The sequence below is a fragment of the Lactuca saligna genome, chromosome 6, assembly GCF_052625555.1.
Source record: "Lactuca saligna cultivar CGN05327 chromosome 6, ASM5262555v1, whole genome shotgun sequence".
Taxonomy (NCBI): Eukaryota; Viridiplantae; Streptophyta; class Magnoliopsida; order Asterales; family Asteraceae; genus Lactuca; species Lactuca saligna.
The window spans coordinates 137,417,475-137,436,593 of record NC_136422.1 but is presented as its reverse complement, the minus strand read 5'-3'; the positions used below and the strand labels follow the sequence as shown (position 1 = coordinate 137,436,593).

Below are 19,119 nucleotides of genomic sequence, written 5' to 3'. Positions count from 1 at the left end.
ATACATAAAATGATAAAATGGTACTAGTACCAGCTAGAAACAAAAAGTTTATCTTCCAAGTTCTAATTTCCAAACAAAAGTATAAAAATGAAGTTCAAAAGTTGTTCCTAGTGACTTGCCGATGTTTAATCCCATTTATATATCAAGAATAATTGATTTTGCGGACGATTCTCGCAAGTCAACAATAGAAGATTTTAAAATCAATACATAACATAATTGCAATAAACATAAAAAAATTCAATACCAACTTACTTTCTTCAAACTTATCAAGATATGCAATGATTTCTTCCACATTGACTTCAACTTCACTTCACTTGAATGGATCCAATCTTGACAACACGCTTGCATAATTTTTGGAGTTAAAGAACTCCTAAATGAATCTAGTACCCTTCCTCTGGTACTAAAATTGGATTCACATGCCACTGTTGAGACTGGAATAGCTAAGACGGTGCGGTATGAGCCAACAATGAGATATAACCGGATGATGTGGCACACGAAAACGCTGTTGTGACGGGGGAACACCCCCCCCCCCCCCAACTCGTTGCATCTCGTGGAGCAATTCTCGTGGGCGTTATGACGAAGTGAAACGGCTATTTTTACCGTTGCTTTTTATGATCGTTTGCAAACGGTCGATATTCAATTTAATTTTTTTTTACCTTTTATATATATATATATATATATATATATATATATATATATATATATATATATATATATATATATATATATATATATATATATATATATATATACTCTTTTTAATTTAAAGTTTACATATCTTTTTAAAATTCTCTCTATATTTTCTACACTTTGTTAATCAAAAAATGGAGCAAAACTCAAACACCCCCCTCCATCATCAAACTCAAACACAACCTTGCCTCTTGGATTCACGGGTTACGAAAATTATTTCAACCTTTTATCGTCTCAAGGCTCACCACAAATCTCATACCAAGGTGCCGCTTTCAATCCCGCTTCACCGCCACTGTAATTTTCCAACTCACCTTACCTTCAACAAAATCAATTTGGTCAAAACCCAAATTTATAGCAAAATATTTTCTCTACTTTTGCTTCGATGCAACAAACAAGCAACCAATCATCGCCTACGACATAACAATCGGTTGAAGTGGAAACAGGAGGTAAAGGAAAATCGATAGCAGTAGAAATAGAAAATGCAGATGTTCCACATTGGTGGACACTGGAGGAGGAATACGCTTTGACGGCGGTTTGATGTGCTACTTCAAAAAACGAACTTCACGGAAATGAAATGAAAAAAAGGAGCTTATTGGGGGGGGGGGGGGGGGGGGGGATGCTCGACAAGTTTCACGCTATTTTAAAGAAAAATATGTATCACAACAATGACATGTTGAGCAGCAAATGAGGTATGATAACTAAGTGGTGCAACAAATTCAACGGTATTTATAACCGGCTTGAGGCGCAACAAGAAAGAGGAACCAACGACTTCGATTTGTTCAAATTTGTTAAGGAACAATATCGGGTTGAAATGGGTCATGTTCTCGACTTTGAAAAATAATGAGAATTGTTGCAAGCGGATATAAAGTAGAATAAAACGCCTTCATCGTCGGAGGTTCAATCCAAAAGGTCTCGTAATTCTAGCTCGGTTGACGTGTCGGACGCACGGACTAACATCGACTTGAACGCCGATAACGATGAGATCTCGGATGATATCCAAGAGATATCCCCATCACGACGACCGCCCGGATGCAATAAAGCGAGGTGTGCTGCAAGATATGCGGATGAGGTGGAGATGAGAGCAAAAGATGTGGCGGAAATGAGAGCGAAATTCGACGAGTACAATTTATTAATAAAAGAAAAAATTACTTGAAACATCGTTATTTGGAGTTCCTGGAAAGACAGGCACGAGAGAAGCAGGAGCAAAAAGAGAGGGAACTAATGACACTATTCTTCGGACAAGTGAGGAGAGTTTAGCGTCTGTTGATCTAGCGGAGCTACAAGCGATGAAGGAACAAATTAGGAAGACATATTTGAGTTAATTATGATTGTTATGTGGTTTTAGTAGTAATCTGAATGATATTTTAGTTATAATATTAGGTTTAAAATTATGTTTTTTTTAATTGTAATCGTAATTTTAGATTTTAAATATTATGTCTTTTTTTTTGTTTTTAAAATTTTATTTTTTATAAAAAATATATTTATGTTAGTGATTAAAAAAAAAAGCAAAAACGAAAAAAACGAAAAAGAAAAAAAAATGAAAAAGTAAAAAAAAAAAACCAATTTCTGAAAAAAAAAATAAAAAAGAAAACATATTTATTTTCAAAAAATTGGTGTTGCATCTTGTTGCCTATTTCCCCACTTGGTGTTATAACACCATTTGCTTATGTGGCATGTGAGATTGTGAGGTGACACAACTTGGTGTTGCACCTTGTTGCCCACACCCAATGCTCTAACATATCACGGACAACAAGTGATAAGATAGCAAACAAACCACATCTCTTTTTCCACCAACTCAAAACTGTGAAATTCTTACTCTGAAAATTTTCATCATCTTCTTCAATATCCTCTGTCAAGTATCTTTCTAGCTTAGACTTAGAATCATTTGCCACACCAGATACTGCCATCCACATTTTCACTCCAGCTAACATTTTCTATCGAAGTGATCTAATGGCATTAGCACTATTACCAAACAAACTCACATCATAAGAACTTTGAGTACCAGAGCGAAGGTTGGGATGAACTTTTTACATGTTGATCTGATTGAATCCACATTAGATATCATCAGAAATCAGAACTGTATAATGAAAGCACCAGAAAAAAGAAAAAAAAAACATTTACTATGGAATCGAAAACTAAAACTAACAGAAAAAAAAGTCTTGTATGGAATCAGAACTACATAAATAAAGTTTTCCTTGTTTACAATCAAAGAAATCGAAAACTAATAGAAAGAACTTCAGGTTAAAGAGAATTACGATATTACCTATGATTTATTGGTTGTAGTCGAGTATAGAACTATTGATTGTAGGTGGTGATGCATTGTTGCTGGAGTGGTGAATTAGAGGTGTTGCTATTGTTGGACTATCGATAGTGTCGTCAATTGTAGCCTTCCAGTTCCGGTATTCTTGGAGAGACAAAGTGTCATCGTCGATTACGATTTACATGAGTCGTGAGGGTGAAGCTTGAGTGAATGAGCGGGAATGGCAATTGAGGAATTGAGGTTTGACGATGGGAATTTCGTGAGGGCTGCCTTGAAGCCTCGAACTGATCAATTTTAAGCCTACATAAAATAGTAAATGGGCTAAAATAATTTTTACTTTATAATTAATATTTTTATTTAATATATAAATATATAATATATCTTTAAATTAATTAATTTACAAAATTTGATTTTTCGGTTTGGTTTGGTTTAAACTTCATAAGATCGAAACTCGAACCAAAAACCAAATTCACAATTCGGTTTGGTCTTAGACCAAACCAAAAACTGAATTTGAATATGGGTTGGTCTGAAATCGATTTCTGTTACATCCCGACGATGATGTATTTTCATTTTTGGCCCTTGTGCATGAGAAAGTTTGTAAATCGGCCTATAGTGTCATTTTTGTAATAAATGGGGGCAGACTCACATATGTGGGGCGTACTCCTAGAGTACGCAAAGCGTATGTGGGTGAGCCATAAACCCTAATTTTTAGGGTTTGGACCCTATTTAAACATCCTTAAGTCCCCAACTCACCCTCTTTCTTCAGTCTTCAGCTTACCCTCGTTCCTAAAAAAAACCCTAATCTATATTTGATTCATTTTGAGCTTTAAGTGTGTGTTTTGGTCACCTTGAAGGAGATAGGAAAAAGAGAAGATCATCTTGAGGAGTAGGACTCTTTGGATCTAGAATCTCATCATCATCTGATATCACCTTGAGGTAAAATGCTTTAAACTTGATGAAAGATAAGCATAGATTTAGCCTTGAAATTTGTGTCCTTTTGGTCCTAATAGTTAGGTATTTTGAGTGTGAGCTACTTCAATCCATTCGAGTCGTCCTTTCAGATGTTTTGAGGTGCCTAGAGGCATAAAAATATGGACTTGATCATTTATTCTGTGGCAACCCGTTATTTTCAAATCTGTAAAAGTCAACAAAAGTCAAAATTGCTAAATAAAAGTTAAATTTGTTGATTTGCAAATTATTAAGACTAAAATTAATAATTTTGATGTATATAAACCCTTTATTATATAAGTTTTGCAAAAATAAGAGTAAATTGCGAGGACTGAAAACCTCGCAACCTTATCCCTTCTCGGACCGAAAACAAGACTTCGGTAAGGACCGAAATCAACCCACACCGAAAACGTGTGAACGTGCTCCTTTTGTTCTTGGCTGCAAACATCCATTCAGACTGCAAACCGTCCTCGGTGGGTTAACCCTTTTTCGGCCGAAATCCTTCTTCCTCGGGTGGAGTTCCTAACCGTAAACACTTACGCCGCCTCGTGTTTTCCTTCATATTTTAGCAACCAAAAAGGGATTCTTCTCATTTTTATTTCCAGTAAATGAGATTACCCCTTCTCTTTCAAATTTCTTCCATTTCCAAGAAGCATTTTACTTCCAGTATTTCAACAAGATTTGGTAAGTTTTAATTATAAAACTTATGTTATACAAACATATATATTACTTGTATCATTATAATCACACTTTCTTATGTGATTAAAATCATTAGGATACGATATCCTTCCCGTGTCCTAGCCCAAAGTCACCGTTTTCTACTCGTTAGCAAAACCGTTTTCACACAAAAGGTGAGTTCATACCCCTATATTTTCATAATTTTTCACTATTTTAGGGGGGGGGGGGGGGGGGGGATACAAGTGTATCACAATAAAATTTATGTTAATACCTAATTGTTTTTAATATTTTATTAACTGTTGTTGTTATTATATATATATATATATATATATATATATATATATATATATAATTAGGGTTCAACAGGTTTAGAATTGATAATTTGGGTCCATTTCCTATTCTTTGTTTGGTTGTGGGCTTGTAGTAGAATTATTTATTCGACTGTCTATTTAATCATAATCATATAACTATTATATTTATATAAGTATAAAATGATTTTAAACTTGTTAAACAAAAATATATAATTATTGCAAACTATTTTAGTATCGTTGTAACATAAAACATTGAATTTCATGGAACAACCGTATCACGGATTTTACATTTTAAACTTGTTGAATCATTAATAAAATAAAGGTTTTCATTTCAGTAAAACACAAACATATAAATTATAATAGGTATAGTTTATGGAGCTTACATGTTACTTTTCAAAGTTCAGAATACATTATGGAAAACAAACATATAAACTATAATAAATACAATTTATGAGATATACTAATAGTTTATCTATTACAAAGTAACTTTTCATTATTCTACACGTAACCATCAATATAGCATTTGTGAGACACACTTCACGTACTTATCTAAGTACCAATCAAGTACTGAAATTATAACCAGAGTCTCCTGGAGGGAGAGCGTGACACTTGTATATAGATCTATATGAGAGTGACAATCTTGCACCTTAACCGCTCGCTACAATTAGGCTGACAGGCCTAAGGTGACAAATGTCGTACCGATTGCGACACCTGAAGAACGTCGGGTTCAGACCATTTTAGGTCATCAAACATGGTTATAATAACTCACAATTTGGTATTTGTCACAAGTAGCATTTTTTGCTAGGAAATTTTGTTTTCATGTAAACATCAACTCTAGTAAGACTTGTAATCTAAGTGGATATATATTATATGCTCAATCAAAAACATCCATTTGAATCAAAACCTAACTTAATACGTCTCAAATACTCAATTGTGGGTTTGAAACCCAAATAACCTGGTTCACCTCAGGATGGATCAAGATCCTCTTATTGGGCCTAAGGGACCAATAAACTCTCAATTTGATTACTTTGGGCATAGGAACCCATTTGGGCTTCAATTGGACCCACATTCATCAAACCATAGCATTTGGGTCATGTTGGGCCTAAAATAACTCATTTTTTTTATCATGGGCCTAATGGGTCGTAAATGGGTTCACAAGCCCTATTAGGCCATAAACCCCATTCCTTCCCCATTTTTGGGTCGTAAACCCATAAAAGGGCCCAATGGGCCGAGAACCATCTTATTGGGCCTATTATATCGAAAATGTTCAATATTAACCCAAGTTTTCCTTTTGCTTTTACTTCTATCCCTTATTGTCGATATATATATATATATATATATATATATATATATATATATATATATATATATATATATATATATATATATATATATATATATATATATATATATATATGAACATGAAAAAAGAAAAGAAAAAGAAGGGAAATAATATGGGAAATTGCGGGGATGACACCTCACCATTGCATGGTGAGTATCCATGCTTAATATCCCTCATGTATCCATGGAAAACTCATGCATCTAGGTAAGTCCCGTCACCTCTTTTCCCCCTCCTTCTTATTATCGGCCAAGGACAAGAACAACCAATAACACTTCCATTTTATCTCCAATCCTCTCATTTCCATCTAAATCCGGAAAAATCCTCCTAATCTTCCCTAAAATCGTGTGGGTGTAAGGAGTGTTCAAAAGATCATTTCATCCAAGATCACTTCAAGCTTCACTCTTGTGGTAAGATATTGTAAACGCAAGTTGGTTTACTTCATTTTTAGCTAAATCAATCCTTACAAACACATGTTTTCGTGATTCTTGCTTCCTAGAACTTCCTAAGTTCGAAATCCACTCAAGAAAGCTTGCTTAAGGTCAAGATCTCATCCATCCTTCATCAAAAACTGAAAACTCCAAAGCAATGTGATTTCAAACCCCCTATTTTCTGTTTTTACTATGTTTTGGGGGAGAATACACGTTGTTTTGTATATATAAATCTATGTGTGTATGCATGATTTTGTGTGTTTTCCATGATATATGTGTGATTATGTGTTATAAACTCCATGAACGTAAAGTTATACTAAAATGTGATGATGTTTATATAACATAACACTCATTTCAACTTTTTATGCAAAGAAAAGGTTTTAAAATACATCAAAGTTACTTAAAACTAAGAGATTTGCATAAGGGGGCAAAAATGACAAAATAACCAAAAATACGGTATTTTTATGTAACTCACGGTTTTTTAGGGGTTCAAAAAGGATTATTTTTGCTAAATATGGATGTTTATGGCATTTGTGACCCTACAAGGACTACAAAAGTAAAAAAAATTCACAAATGGGCCATATTTGGACTTTTCACAGCTTTGGGCCAAAAATTGTAAAATTTTGAACTTTTGAGGGCTGAAGTGTCATTTTCACCATAGTTGTGCCAAAAATGTAAATTTTTGCTAAGAAATACTAAAAATATGAATTTGTTAGAACTTGCGCCAAAAAGATAAAATTATTTATAAATGGGCCAAGAATGCACATTTTCATAAAAATCAAGCCCAAAAATTATAGTTTTGACAAAGGGGAGTTAAAAATATTATTTTTACAAAAACTAGCTTTAAATGCAAATTTTGTCATTAAAGGTCCTAAATTGTCATTTTTACCAAAAATATACCACAATTGTAAATTTTTGGTTTTCAGGATCAAAAATAACCTTTTATAAAAAGGTGGGTTTTCATGTCGTTTTGGTAAACAACATAGCTTAAACAACCAACGTAACAAACCACGGATCAACTTCGGCATTCACATCCTTATTGGGTTTGGAAATAATATACATGTTTAATGGGCCTTAGTAGCCCTTTTACATGTATATTGGGCTCAGGATATACCTTCATATTCCTTTTAAGCCTAGAAATAATATACATGGGTAATGGGCATTAGTTGTCCACTTATATGTTTATTGGGTTTGGAATATACCTTATATGTTTATTCGCATAAATTCGATTAAGGATCTAGTGAGACATTTCGTTTGGCACCAAATGAGTGTACAAACGTAGTCTGTAGTTATAACCAGAGTCTCCCGGAGTGAGAGCGTGAGTTTGTGTATAGATCTATACTGGGGTGACGCCCCACACCTGAGCTGTTCACTACAGTTAGACTAGGCCAATCTAGGGTGACAAACTGTACCTTAAACAAGTCGACTTCTAATAGACGTCATGACAGGCGAAATTGACATTATCAAGTATGGTTATAACGGCTCACTTAGAGGAATTAACGTTATAAAATTTACGGGAAAACATCTGTTGTGGATAGCACGGTAACATGCACACGCTGGTACTTAACCTCGGGTGTTGAGATACCAACATTCTCTTTCGCAGACAACATCGGGTTGTCTAGGGTCATTCTCTTTATATTCTCTTTGTTATTCTCTTTACATTCTCGCAAACATTAACACACATGCATTAATACAAGATCGGACACAAACATATCAAACTGTTTTTCAGAAAATATCGGATTTTCTGGTGTTTACAAAGTAACACAAAACATTTTCTCAAACATTATTATGAACTCACCAACATTTTTATGTTGACCTTTTAATTTAACTTGTATTCTCGGGAAACCATTGAATAGGCTGGGCAAAAAGAATTCATGGATATTTTGTTATATTTTGTTTCATCATACTTTGAATATTTTGGCATGTAATATTGAAATACAATATTTGATGTAAACCAATGATAGTTGTAATATTACATGTGTGATGATGATGATGTTATGTTCCAATTATATACTTTGTGATGATACTACAAGAATGAAGTCACCCAAGCCCTCAGACGTTTCCGCCGACTGGTTCGGGGGTGTGACTGTATTGAACAATACGATTAATGTATGAATAGGTAAACAACTTCACATAGTTTTATTAAATAATAAGACTATAATACAGTATTTTACAAGTACAGTTGGTGAATTCAGACAGTTACAATCTCACCGTTTTCATGCGAGTATAAATACAAAATACTATTCCAGTACAAAGAAAACATACTTTTTCACGGTTTTATGTGAATTAAAACTATATTATACTGGTTCAAAGTACAATAACATTTACACGTTTTGAGTATAACACATTACAACAAAAAATATAGGATTTTCTGGGAAAACATATTTACATTTTCAAGGAACAACGACAGATTTCAATTACAAACATGCTTATGAACTCACCAACTTAATTGTTGACACTCTTTTCAAAATTACTTGTATTCTCAAGAAATCAGTAGATAGGTACATCCACGGGTTTTTGAGAAGAGGGAGGTTCATAGACTCATGTATTTTAACTTTTCATATACATTTTGGTGTCATATATACAATGACTTGAACACATATGTAAAAACTTATATTTTATCAATACATGGTTGTTGTACTTTGATTACTATTATGCAATTGTTGTGATATTGTACATGACGTCTTCCACCCCTAAACATTTCCGTCGTTTCGGTTTGGGGGTGTGACATATTCCCTTCCAAGCAACTTGTCGATTTCATGCATGCCCGATTGTCGTGAAAACCCTCACTCACTCGTCGAGTCGTCTTGCTGACTCACCGAGTTCATGTAATAACCCTCAAGCCTAATCTTCATTGGACTCACTGAGTTGGCCATGCAACTCATCGAGTCCCTTCATTCCTTTCTCATTAAGATGTTTATAAGCCACCCCAAAGCTCCATATTGAAGATCTAAGTTCCTAGGGCATACTTCCTATGTAAAGATGCAAACTTTATGTACATGTAAGGTGCTAAGGGCCAAAGTCAAGCTAAAGAAGAGGTTTTAAGGGAGGAAAATGTATTATCTTGCTAAAGGCCGAAGCTTTATGACTATAAGAACCAAGATGAGTCTAGATCTGAAGTTGCAACTTCAGATCATGCCCACTACCCGAAATGAATCACCAACATGCTAAAATAGCCCTAATCTCAAGCATGAAGAGATCTAGTTAGAAGGAAGTTCAAGGTAACGACTTGTTACCTTCAAGTAATGCTAAAATGGAGTAGAACTTAGATCCACAACTTTTCCTTGCTCCAAGCTCCTCTCACCGAGATCTTCCTTCCATGCTTACTAACACACAAATATGGAAAGTGATTACGATTTAGGGTTTCTGAGCTCAAAGGAGGCTGTAAGGGAGGATAATGATCCCTTAAATAGGGTACAAAACCTTAGAAATTAGGGTTTCATCCTCCAGCTCCAAATCTTCGAGTCGTGTCCTCTAACTTGTCGAGTTGGTTACTTAAGACACGCGGTCAAATCCGGTCCTACTCGATGAGTCAGGGCATCCAACTCGTCGAGTAGACCTTTTAAAATGAAAATATAAGACTATAAAGTTTATACCTGATAGTCGGGGTGTTACATTAGTATTAAGCACTTTTTGGCCATGCAAGACCATAAAATTGGAAACTTTACGATCAAGGATATTATTTGGGGCTTGGATCTGAATCTGGATGTAAAGACTGGATGTAATAAGCTAACTAAGTGGTACGTTGCACGTACGTGGTCAGAGCCCTATCACATGGTCAACCAGCGAGTACGTTCGCAAACAGAGGAGTACGCCTAATGTACTCGGCTGGGTTGGCTCGGCTAGGTGTTAACTTGACCTTTGACCTTTAACCAAGTTTGACCAAGTGTATTTTGGGAATTGTTATTAATCGGAGCAGAGATTCATTCAGATTGAGAGGTGAGTTTTCCGCACTATACTACCGGTCGAAGGCACAAAGTTCGGCCCATTGGATTTATATCCTGGCTTGATGTATGTTGCTATGTTGTAGTAATTTGTTAGATCTGTATCCTCGTATATAGGATGTTGCTGTGTTGTAGCGATTTGTCAGATCTATATCTAGATATATAGGATGTTGCTATGCTGTAGCGATCTGTTAGATTTGTATCCTGGTATATAGGATGTTACTATGTTGTAGTGATTTGTTAGATCTATATGACTACCTGTATCTGCTAGCTATTGATTATTATGGTGTATGTTGATATGTGATGGTTTACTTGGTTAAGGCGGACCAGCTGAGACTAAAGGCTAAGACACCCACGGTGATCCGGATACACTGAAGGCCTGTGAGGCAGACTAGTCAGACCGAAGGCCCAGAGAGTGGTCCAGATAGGTTGAATGCCTGGTGAAGCAGTCCATTCATGTTGAAGGCTCTGTATACATGTTGTTGTTGTTATGTTTATGTGGTGGTACTTTGGGGGAAACTCACTAAGCATCGGCTTACATTTGTAGTTTTGTTTCATGTACTTCTGAGGACCGTGACAAGGTGAAGGCGTAACCATACACATCATTGGTTTTATGTTGTTGGATCTTAGGAGACTTTGATTTTAAATAATGTTTTTGGAAACAATGGTTATGTAAACACTTTTTGAGTAAATAGGTTGTTTTTTAAAATTTTAAATTGGTTGTGGTTTTTTAGACGTTACAAGTTGGTATCAGAGCCTTGGTTTGAGCGAATTAGAGGAACATTCGTATGAATCCATACTCAAACTAAGGAACTGCAAACGTTTTAAAAATGATTTTTAAAATTGTTTTCAAAAGTAACCAAGGAAGGATGTGATGTGTACAATCAGTCGAAGCCAGAAAGTATACCCCAAGTTACCATACCGTTTTTCCATATGATATTTATGGTAGAACAACATGCTAGTGATAGGCTAGGGATCTTTAGGAATTGCATGATAGAATTGTCTGATACATGATGCCTGATAGCCTAGGGTTATTTCTCGTATGGAATTGACATCATTATTGTAGTGGCTTAGTGTATGCCTCATAGTTGTACATAACTAAGATTCTATAGCCTAAGAATGTTTGATTTATCCTTATTTCCTTTTCTTGATTGATGAAGGGCTCAGGGTTGAATCAAGTATTCGGTTTTCTATAGGATCCAATGTTATATATGATTAGCTATGCGAGTACTACAGGGTTGGTGGAAGTTTCATGGATGGATGAGCATTTACGTGAGTAGCTAGTTAGAGGAGGGTGTTTAGCCACTCTGGAGGGGGTGGGGATAGGATGTATGCGTATCCTAGTTTTCGTATTTTTTTTTGGGCAGTTGTCACGATCGTTGAGACAAATACGAGTAGGTGTGGAAGGTAGTATGGGCCCGTACTACTGAAAGCACAAGACCATTTTCTAAATGTTTCCAAGTTTCTAGTAGGTTATAACTTAGCCTCTAGCTACAATGTTTAGAATGTGTCATGCCTAGACGTGCAACTAAGTCAAGAATCAAGTGAAAGTCAAGTTGGCTAAGTACGTCCCACGTACTCAGCTGTTACGCTAGGCGTAAACACAAACCACCCAAAACCATGGGGCTCGAAATCAGTACATGCAGCATACTTATTGGTACGCCCAACGTACTATGTCTTAATCCAAACTTCATTATAAGAGATTATTCATTAAGTCCTTTCCTTCCTAACTTAGATGTAGACTCACATCATCGTCTTAAGTCATAAATTTTCCACCTTTATGACTTTCCATGGCTAGACAAAGCCCAAAAGCTAAAACCTTAACTCAATGATCTATTAAGACATCACAACTCTTGCACGGAAGGAGTAGAAGCGTCAAGATCACATTTTATGGTTCCTAACGCCTAAAAAAGTCTAAAAGGACGACTGTTTTATTATGAGAAATCCATATTGATGAACACCAAGCTTATGGGACCAAAATGAGTATAAATACAAGGCTAACAAGATCTCATCAATTAACTCGTCAAGTTTCAGACTTTATACCTCCAAAAGATACCTGAGGGTGAAACACTTCTGGGTCCAAAATGCTTTGAGCTTCTAGGATGATTTCATTTTGATCTCCCTCCTTCAAGAACACCAAAAAAACACACTAAGGCTCCAAGATGCACACAAAATGGATTAGGGTTTGTAAAGAACGAAGTGGGCAATGAAGGCTGATGAAAGGATGGGTCTCAATGAGATAATGATGCTTAAATAGGGCTCAAAACCTAAAAATTAGGGTTTTGGCATCAGCCACATACGCCCAACATACATGAGAGTACGCCCAGCATACGTTAGTGATCCACACTTTTCACTTAAATGCTACTTGAGACCAATTTTGCAACAAATTTCATATATAAAGGTCAAAATCGTAAATTACCTGGATGATGAATGTTACATGTAAGGTCATAAAATACCATTTGGAGAAAAAAAATCAATTTCTGCGATTGCATATATAATTTCTGCGATTGCATTTTTCTTACGCGACTCCAAAAAATTCAGAAATAACATCGTACTTCATTTAGTTGCAAATATGGAAAAAAATCACTATTTCTGCGATCGCATATCTGATATCTGCAATTGCATTTTCTACCAACTTGTTCCGAAAGCTTCTGTCTTGTGTATAAATATGACATTCATGATCAAATTCAAAGGTTAGACGGTTCCAGGCGACGAAATAACCTTTTGAATGTGATTTCTAACACTTTTCAACACTTTCTGAAGATCTAAAGGTTGTGAATCATCTTATATATTTATTTTAGCAAGATTAATCAGTTAATGTATTTTTTACTAGTTTAGATTCGTTTTTAGCCATGTCTTGCTAAAACCCTAGTTTTTAGTTCTGCATTTGTCTAGTGCTTTTCATGTGATTAGTTTTTAGATCTGGTTTTTGATTTGTGTTTCTATGTAGATTTTTCAGTTGTGAGCTTAATAAACATTTGATTTTAGTTCTTGTTAGTCTGATCACCCAGCTATGGTTTTATCATTCCATTTAATCAGTTAATTTATGTAATTGTTCTTATCAAGTGGTAATAAGTAACAAGTATCAGATAGATTCTGTATTAGTGATTTAACTCTGATATAAACTGTAAAAATCATATCTTTACACTTCTGAGCTTGTGATAAGTATTGGATATATATGGGAATTTTGCACAGATCATAAAGCTGCTTTTCTGATTTAATTAAGAGCTTGTTTAATTGAAAAGTAAAAAGTTAGTGTTAATTCAAAGATTTTGGTTAACTAATTAGATAAAAGAGATTATACTAGAACCTGTTAGTTTTTCTCGATACCAATTTAGATAGAACACATTATGAATAACCAAATCTGGGTTGATTGCATGATTAGGAAAGTCACAACAGAACTGAACATTTTTATTACTGAATTTCATTTAGTTTATTTTCACTATAATTTTAGTTTTAGTTAATAATAAAAATTCCGTTTTCATATTTTATGTTTACTGACTAGTATGTGCCTGATGCAAAAAGGCATTGACCGTCAAGCTGTGTCCTTAATGATTTGATCCTGCTTCCATGTGTTATCCATTAGTGCAACTAGCAGTGATTAATTTATTTGCTTAATACGCCCACAACATCGTGTCAACATGGTTTTTTGGAGTTTGATGAATTGTTGGTTTTCTTGTCTGATGGTTAAGCATTTTTACAATTCTCATTTTGTCTATTTTGAAGTCAATGTGGAGATTGTGGAAATATGTCTTCCAGAATTGACAAGTTCTGCTTAGTTTAAGGACTATTTTGTCTTTCCAGCAAATCCATGTCTAAAAAAGGCACTAGGTCTAAAATGAGTGTTTCATGTTTAAAAAAAATGATATGTTCCTGAAATGCAAATGTTTCATCCTTGAAGGATCAAATTAGCCAAATTGGTAAAACATTTTCACTTTTAACATCAATGAATGCAAATTTTGTGAGAGAGACAGAGAGGCAAATTTAGTGAGAGAGAGAGAGAGAGAGTTTTGAAGACTTATTCTTCTTCCCCCTTTTAGGATCATCATTTTCTAGGTTTTCAACCATTTTATCACCAAATCATTAGTTCATTATAATATCTTTGATCAAGCTTTATAAACAAACATTTTAGTGGATTGGTTCTCTATTTTCTCCTCCCCTTTATTTTTTTTTATTTTATTTTTTTTTTTCAATTTGGGTTTTTCCACATAAATCTCTATGCCTCTTTGATTTACTTTTTGTTTTGTATTTTTCATTGCATGTGACTGATTGTGGTTTGATATTTCAATCCTATTCCGCTTGAACTAATATTGTTCTCGTGATTTGGATTTTTGATTTGTTTGATGCATTAGGGATTTTTCGTTTTAGTGCATTTTATCTTCTTTGTTTACTTCAATAAGAAAATTTCAAACATGTAAATAATTTTTCTAACAATGTTTCCTATATTTGCACCTACACTATGTGAAGAATAGTTTAAGTTTCTCCCATATCTACCCCACATAGTACACACCATGGGCCATGAGAGGAAATATTTAAAATAGTATTTCCATATTTGCCACTACACAACAATGCAAGATATCTTTCCTCAAATTTCTTCCATATCTCCTGTACACGTCATGGTATCACAAACATTTTAAAGAATTCTCATACAGTATTTTTGCATAGTGAGCTTTATAGAGTGTATTTGGTCATAGCGAGCTTACTCAAATTAAAACTTGATTTGAGACTTGCATTACAGAAATACAATTTTATGTATTTTACCACAAAATAATCAGATGACATAAGTTCAACCAAATCTAGTGTGCTAAAAATAGCAGTAAACATAAACCAAGTTTTTTAAGCGTCAATGATACAAATCCAAAAGTTCCTTCACTTTTTAACAAAAACAAAAAATAATAATCCAAGTGAAGCACAAGACCTCAACTTTCATATAAACCAAAATTATACTACTAAGTAACCCTATCATCTTCTCTCTATCTTTTCCATCCCCAAAAAAAAAAAAAAAAAAAAAAAAAAACAACCTAAAGTTCATCATGTTCATCATCATCTTCCGTTGAATCCGCTCCACCACCTGGAGCCCCACCGGATCTCTGATAAACAGCTGTAATAATAGGATTACAAACAGCCTCGACTTCCTTCAACTTCTCATCATACTCCTCCTTCTCAGCCGACTGATTCTCATCCAACCACTCAAGCGCCTCCTTTGTTGCCGACTCAATCTTCTCCTTCTCATCACTCTCAAGCTTATCCGCCAATTTATCCTTATCACCAATTTGATTCTTCATGTTGTAGACATAAGTCTCAAGGGCATTTCTGGCGTCAATCTTTTCCTTCACCTTTTTGTCTTCTTCTGCAAACTCCTCTGCCTCCCTAACCATCCGTTCAATCTCCTCCTGACTCAATCTCCCCTTCTCATTTGTAATTGTTATCTTCTCCGATTTACCAGAAGCCTTGTCCTCCGCCTTCACGTTCAATATACCATTCGCGTCCACCTCAAATGTCACTTCAATTTGTGGTGTTCCCCTGAAAATACAATCAATTATGTTTAGTTTTAAGTTTAAGTTTAGCCCCTGGAAAACAAAAATATTGACAAACAGGTCACCAACCTTGGAGCCGGTGGGATTCCGGAGAGATCGAATGTTCCGAGAAGTCTACAATCTTTTGTCATACTTCTTTCACCTTCGTAGACTTTAATGGAGACGACAGTTTGTTGATCTTGATAAGTTGTGAAGACTTGTGATTTCTTAGTCGGAATGACTGTGTTTCTTGGGATCAGTTTCGTCATCACTCCCCCAACGGTTTCGATTCCGAGAGTAAGAGGTGCCACGTCCAAAAGAAGAATATCTAGTACCATATATATTTATATTTATTTGTCAGAATATAATTTTATTTTTAATACATAATAATAATAAGTAAAGAATTGAATTACGGGATTACCTTTAGTTTCGTCACCACCTTCACCGCTCAAAATACCTCCCTGTACGGCGGCGCCAAAAGCGACGGCCTCATCGGGGTTCACACCTTTGTTTGGTTCCTTTCCATCGAAGTAATCTTTTAGAAGCTGTTGGACTTTTGGGATTCTGGTACTTCCACCGACGAGGACAATTTCGTCAATTTGGCTTTTCTGTAAACCGGCGTCGTCCATGGCCTTCTTGACGGGTCCCATGGTCTTTCTGAACAAGTCGTTGTTGAGTTCTTCGAATCTGGCTCTGGTCAACGGCTCTGAGAAATCTACACCGTCAAAAAGCGATTCAATCTCGACTCGGACTTGATGTTGGCTACTCAAGGCTCTTTTGGCTCGCTCGGCTTCCCTTCTTAGCTTTCCAAGAGCTCTGTTGTCTTTACTGATGTCTTTCCCATGCTTCTTCTTGATTAGCTTGATGAAGTACTCCATGATCCTTTGGTCAAAGTCTTCACCTCCGAGATGGGTGTCACCGTTTGTTGAAAGAACCTCAAAAACGCCATTGTCGATGGTTAAGATACTGACATCGAAGGTTCCACCACCGAGGTCGAATACCAGAATGTTCTTTTCTCCTCCTTTCTTGTCAAGACCATATGCGATGGCAGCAGCTGTGGGTTCGTTGATGATTCTGGCAACGTTCAAACCAGCAATCACACCGGCGTCCTTGGTTGCCTGTCTTTGGGCGTCGTTGAAGTATGCTGTAGGAAGGAAGAACCGAAGGAGTAAAGAAACAATTCGAAGGACATCATTCTTCAAGGATACAAAAGTAAATTCTGTTGTTTTACTAACCTGGAACTGTGACAACTGCGTCCTTGATCTTCTTTCCCAAGAATGCTTCGGCTGTCTCCTTCATTTTGGTTAGAATCATGGCGCTGATCTCTTCAGGACTGAAAACTTTTGTTTCCCCACCGGAAAGTTTAACTTGGATGTACGGCTTTCCATCTTTGTTCACCAGTTTGTAGGGGACGAGTTTCATATCCCTCTGGACTTCTTTGTCCTCAAACCTGTCGAACAAACATAAATTGCTCAACATTGGGAAGAAACATGATTTCAGATATCTAAACAACAAGCAGATTGGAAAATTTCATACTTTCTCCCGATGAGTCTCTTGACATCAAAGATGGTTCTCTCTGCGTTTATAGGTGCCTGATTCTTTGCTGCTTCACCGATCAACCTCTCGGAGTCTGTGAAAGCCACCCATGATGGAGTGATACGGTTTCCTTGGTCATTGGCTATGATTTCGACATGCCCATTCTTGTAAACACCAACACACGAGTACGTAGTTCCAAGATCGATCCCAATAACAGTTCCTAACTTGTTGGCTTCTTCTTTTGCAATGGAAATTGCAGATAGACAACCTGTAACACATTAAGGTTAGTATATTAATATAACTCAATCTTTCATTTGTTATCGAGAATCCAAAACATGAAAGGAAATATGATGTTAATTGCTAAGGCATGAGACAATCAATTCGAAATTAACCAGGACATACTACCCTAATTATTGTAAAAACTTGTATTGGTTGTAAAAGCATGCCAATTGTAATTTGCTCCGATTCCAGAGGATATCAATTGATTCAAAATTTCATCTAACAATTTACAGGAATGAGTTGTTAGAATGTGACACGTGGCTGGCCCCTGTGTATCCAAAGTCACCTCAACAACTCTAGGTTTAGGGCCGCGTATAATTCAGATCAGTGTATAGAAATTGAATTAAACCAAAAAATAATTAAAAGAAACGATCAAAATTCATAGTAATTGAGAAATGTCAATCGCTAATCTCTATATCGACATTAAACACTCGAGTAGAAAGACTCTCTTTTACGATCACAAAATGATTTATCTACTTAATATTAATAACACAAAAAACAACACTAATCAACAAATGTAAACATCAATACGAGCTGAAATTCAAACATATTCTAAAGGAAAACCCCCGAACTTTTCTCAGATCTCAAAAACAGAATCCAAACCACACTGAAACTACAAACGATGTCACAACAAACAAACAAAGATGCAAATCAAAACTAAAACTACATTAGTCACATATATACTAGATTCATAGTTTCATACACAATATCAAAAAACAGTAGCAACATAACAAGTCAAGATCTGAAAACATTACCAATTAAGACGATCGCTAGCACGATGCCGGAGCGACCCATGCTTCACCACTCTGCTCTCTAGCTTCTATGCTCTTTTGATAATCGGCGTAATGGAAAGGGTTTTGAGCTTTGAAATGGAAGGTTTCTTTTTTACAATTCAGATCTGTGCGGGAGGGAATTTATATACATAAAAGCGCGCGTGGTGTACATACGCTTACATAGTAGCGCGTTGAATTTGTTCGGGTCTCTCGCGAAGACACTCGATTTCATGTCATCGATGATGACGTGGACCAATCAAATTTCAAGTATGGGTGTTGTAGCCAATAGGGATGGATCTCGTGTTGTGTCGCCTCCTTATGCAATTATTTGTTAGTTGATAAATGAGGTCCCTGGAGTTTCGGGTATTGTAGTTTAATTCCTTCAAGTATATGTTTGTGATGTATTAGTTATAT

General features: G+C 35.6%; 1 protein-coding gene across 1 annotated transcript; it reads right to left on the bottom strand.

Annotated features, from left to right (window-relative positions):
* Positions 1 to 15,412: 15,412 nt before the first annotated feature.
* On the bottom strand, positions 15,413 to 18,830 carry LOC145003483 (luminal-binding protein 5-like). Its single transcript, XM_078962609.1, has 6 exons — positions 18,688 to 18,830; positions 17,654 to 17,921; positions 17,353 to 17,567; positions 16,539 to 17,261; positions 16,208 to 16,445; positions 15,413 to 16,124 (listed from the first exon to the last, which is right to left on the bottom strand). The coding sequence occupies exons 1-6, from the start codon at positions 18,725 to 18,727 to the stop codon at positions 15,623 to 15,625; spliced, it is 1,986 nt and encodes a 661-aa protein (XP_078818735.1). The 5' UTR covers positions 18,728 to 18,830; the 3' UTR covers positions 15,413 to 15,622.
* Between the last annotated feature and the right edge of the window lie 289 nt (positions 18,831 to 19,119).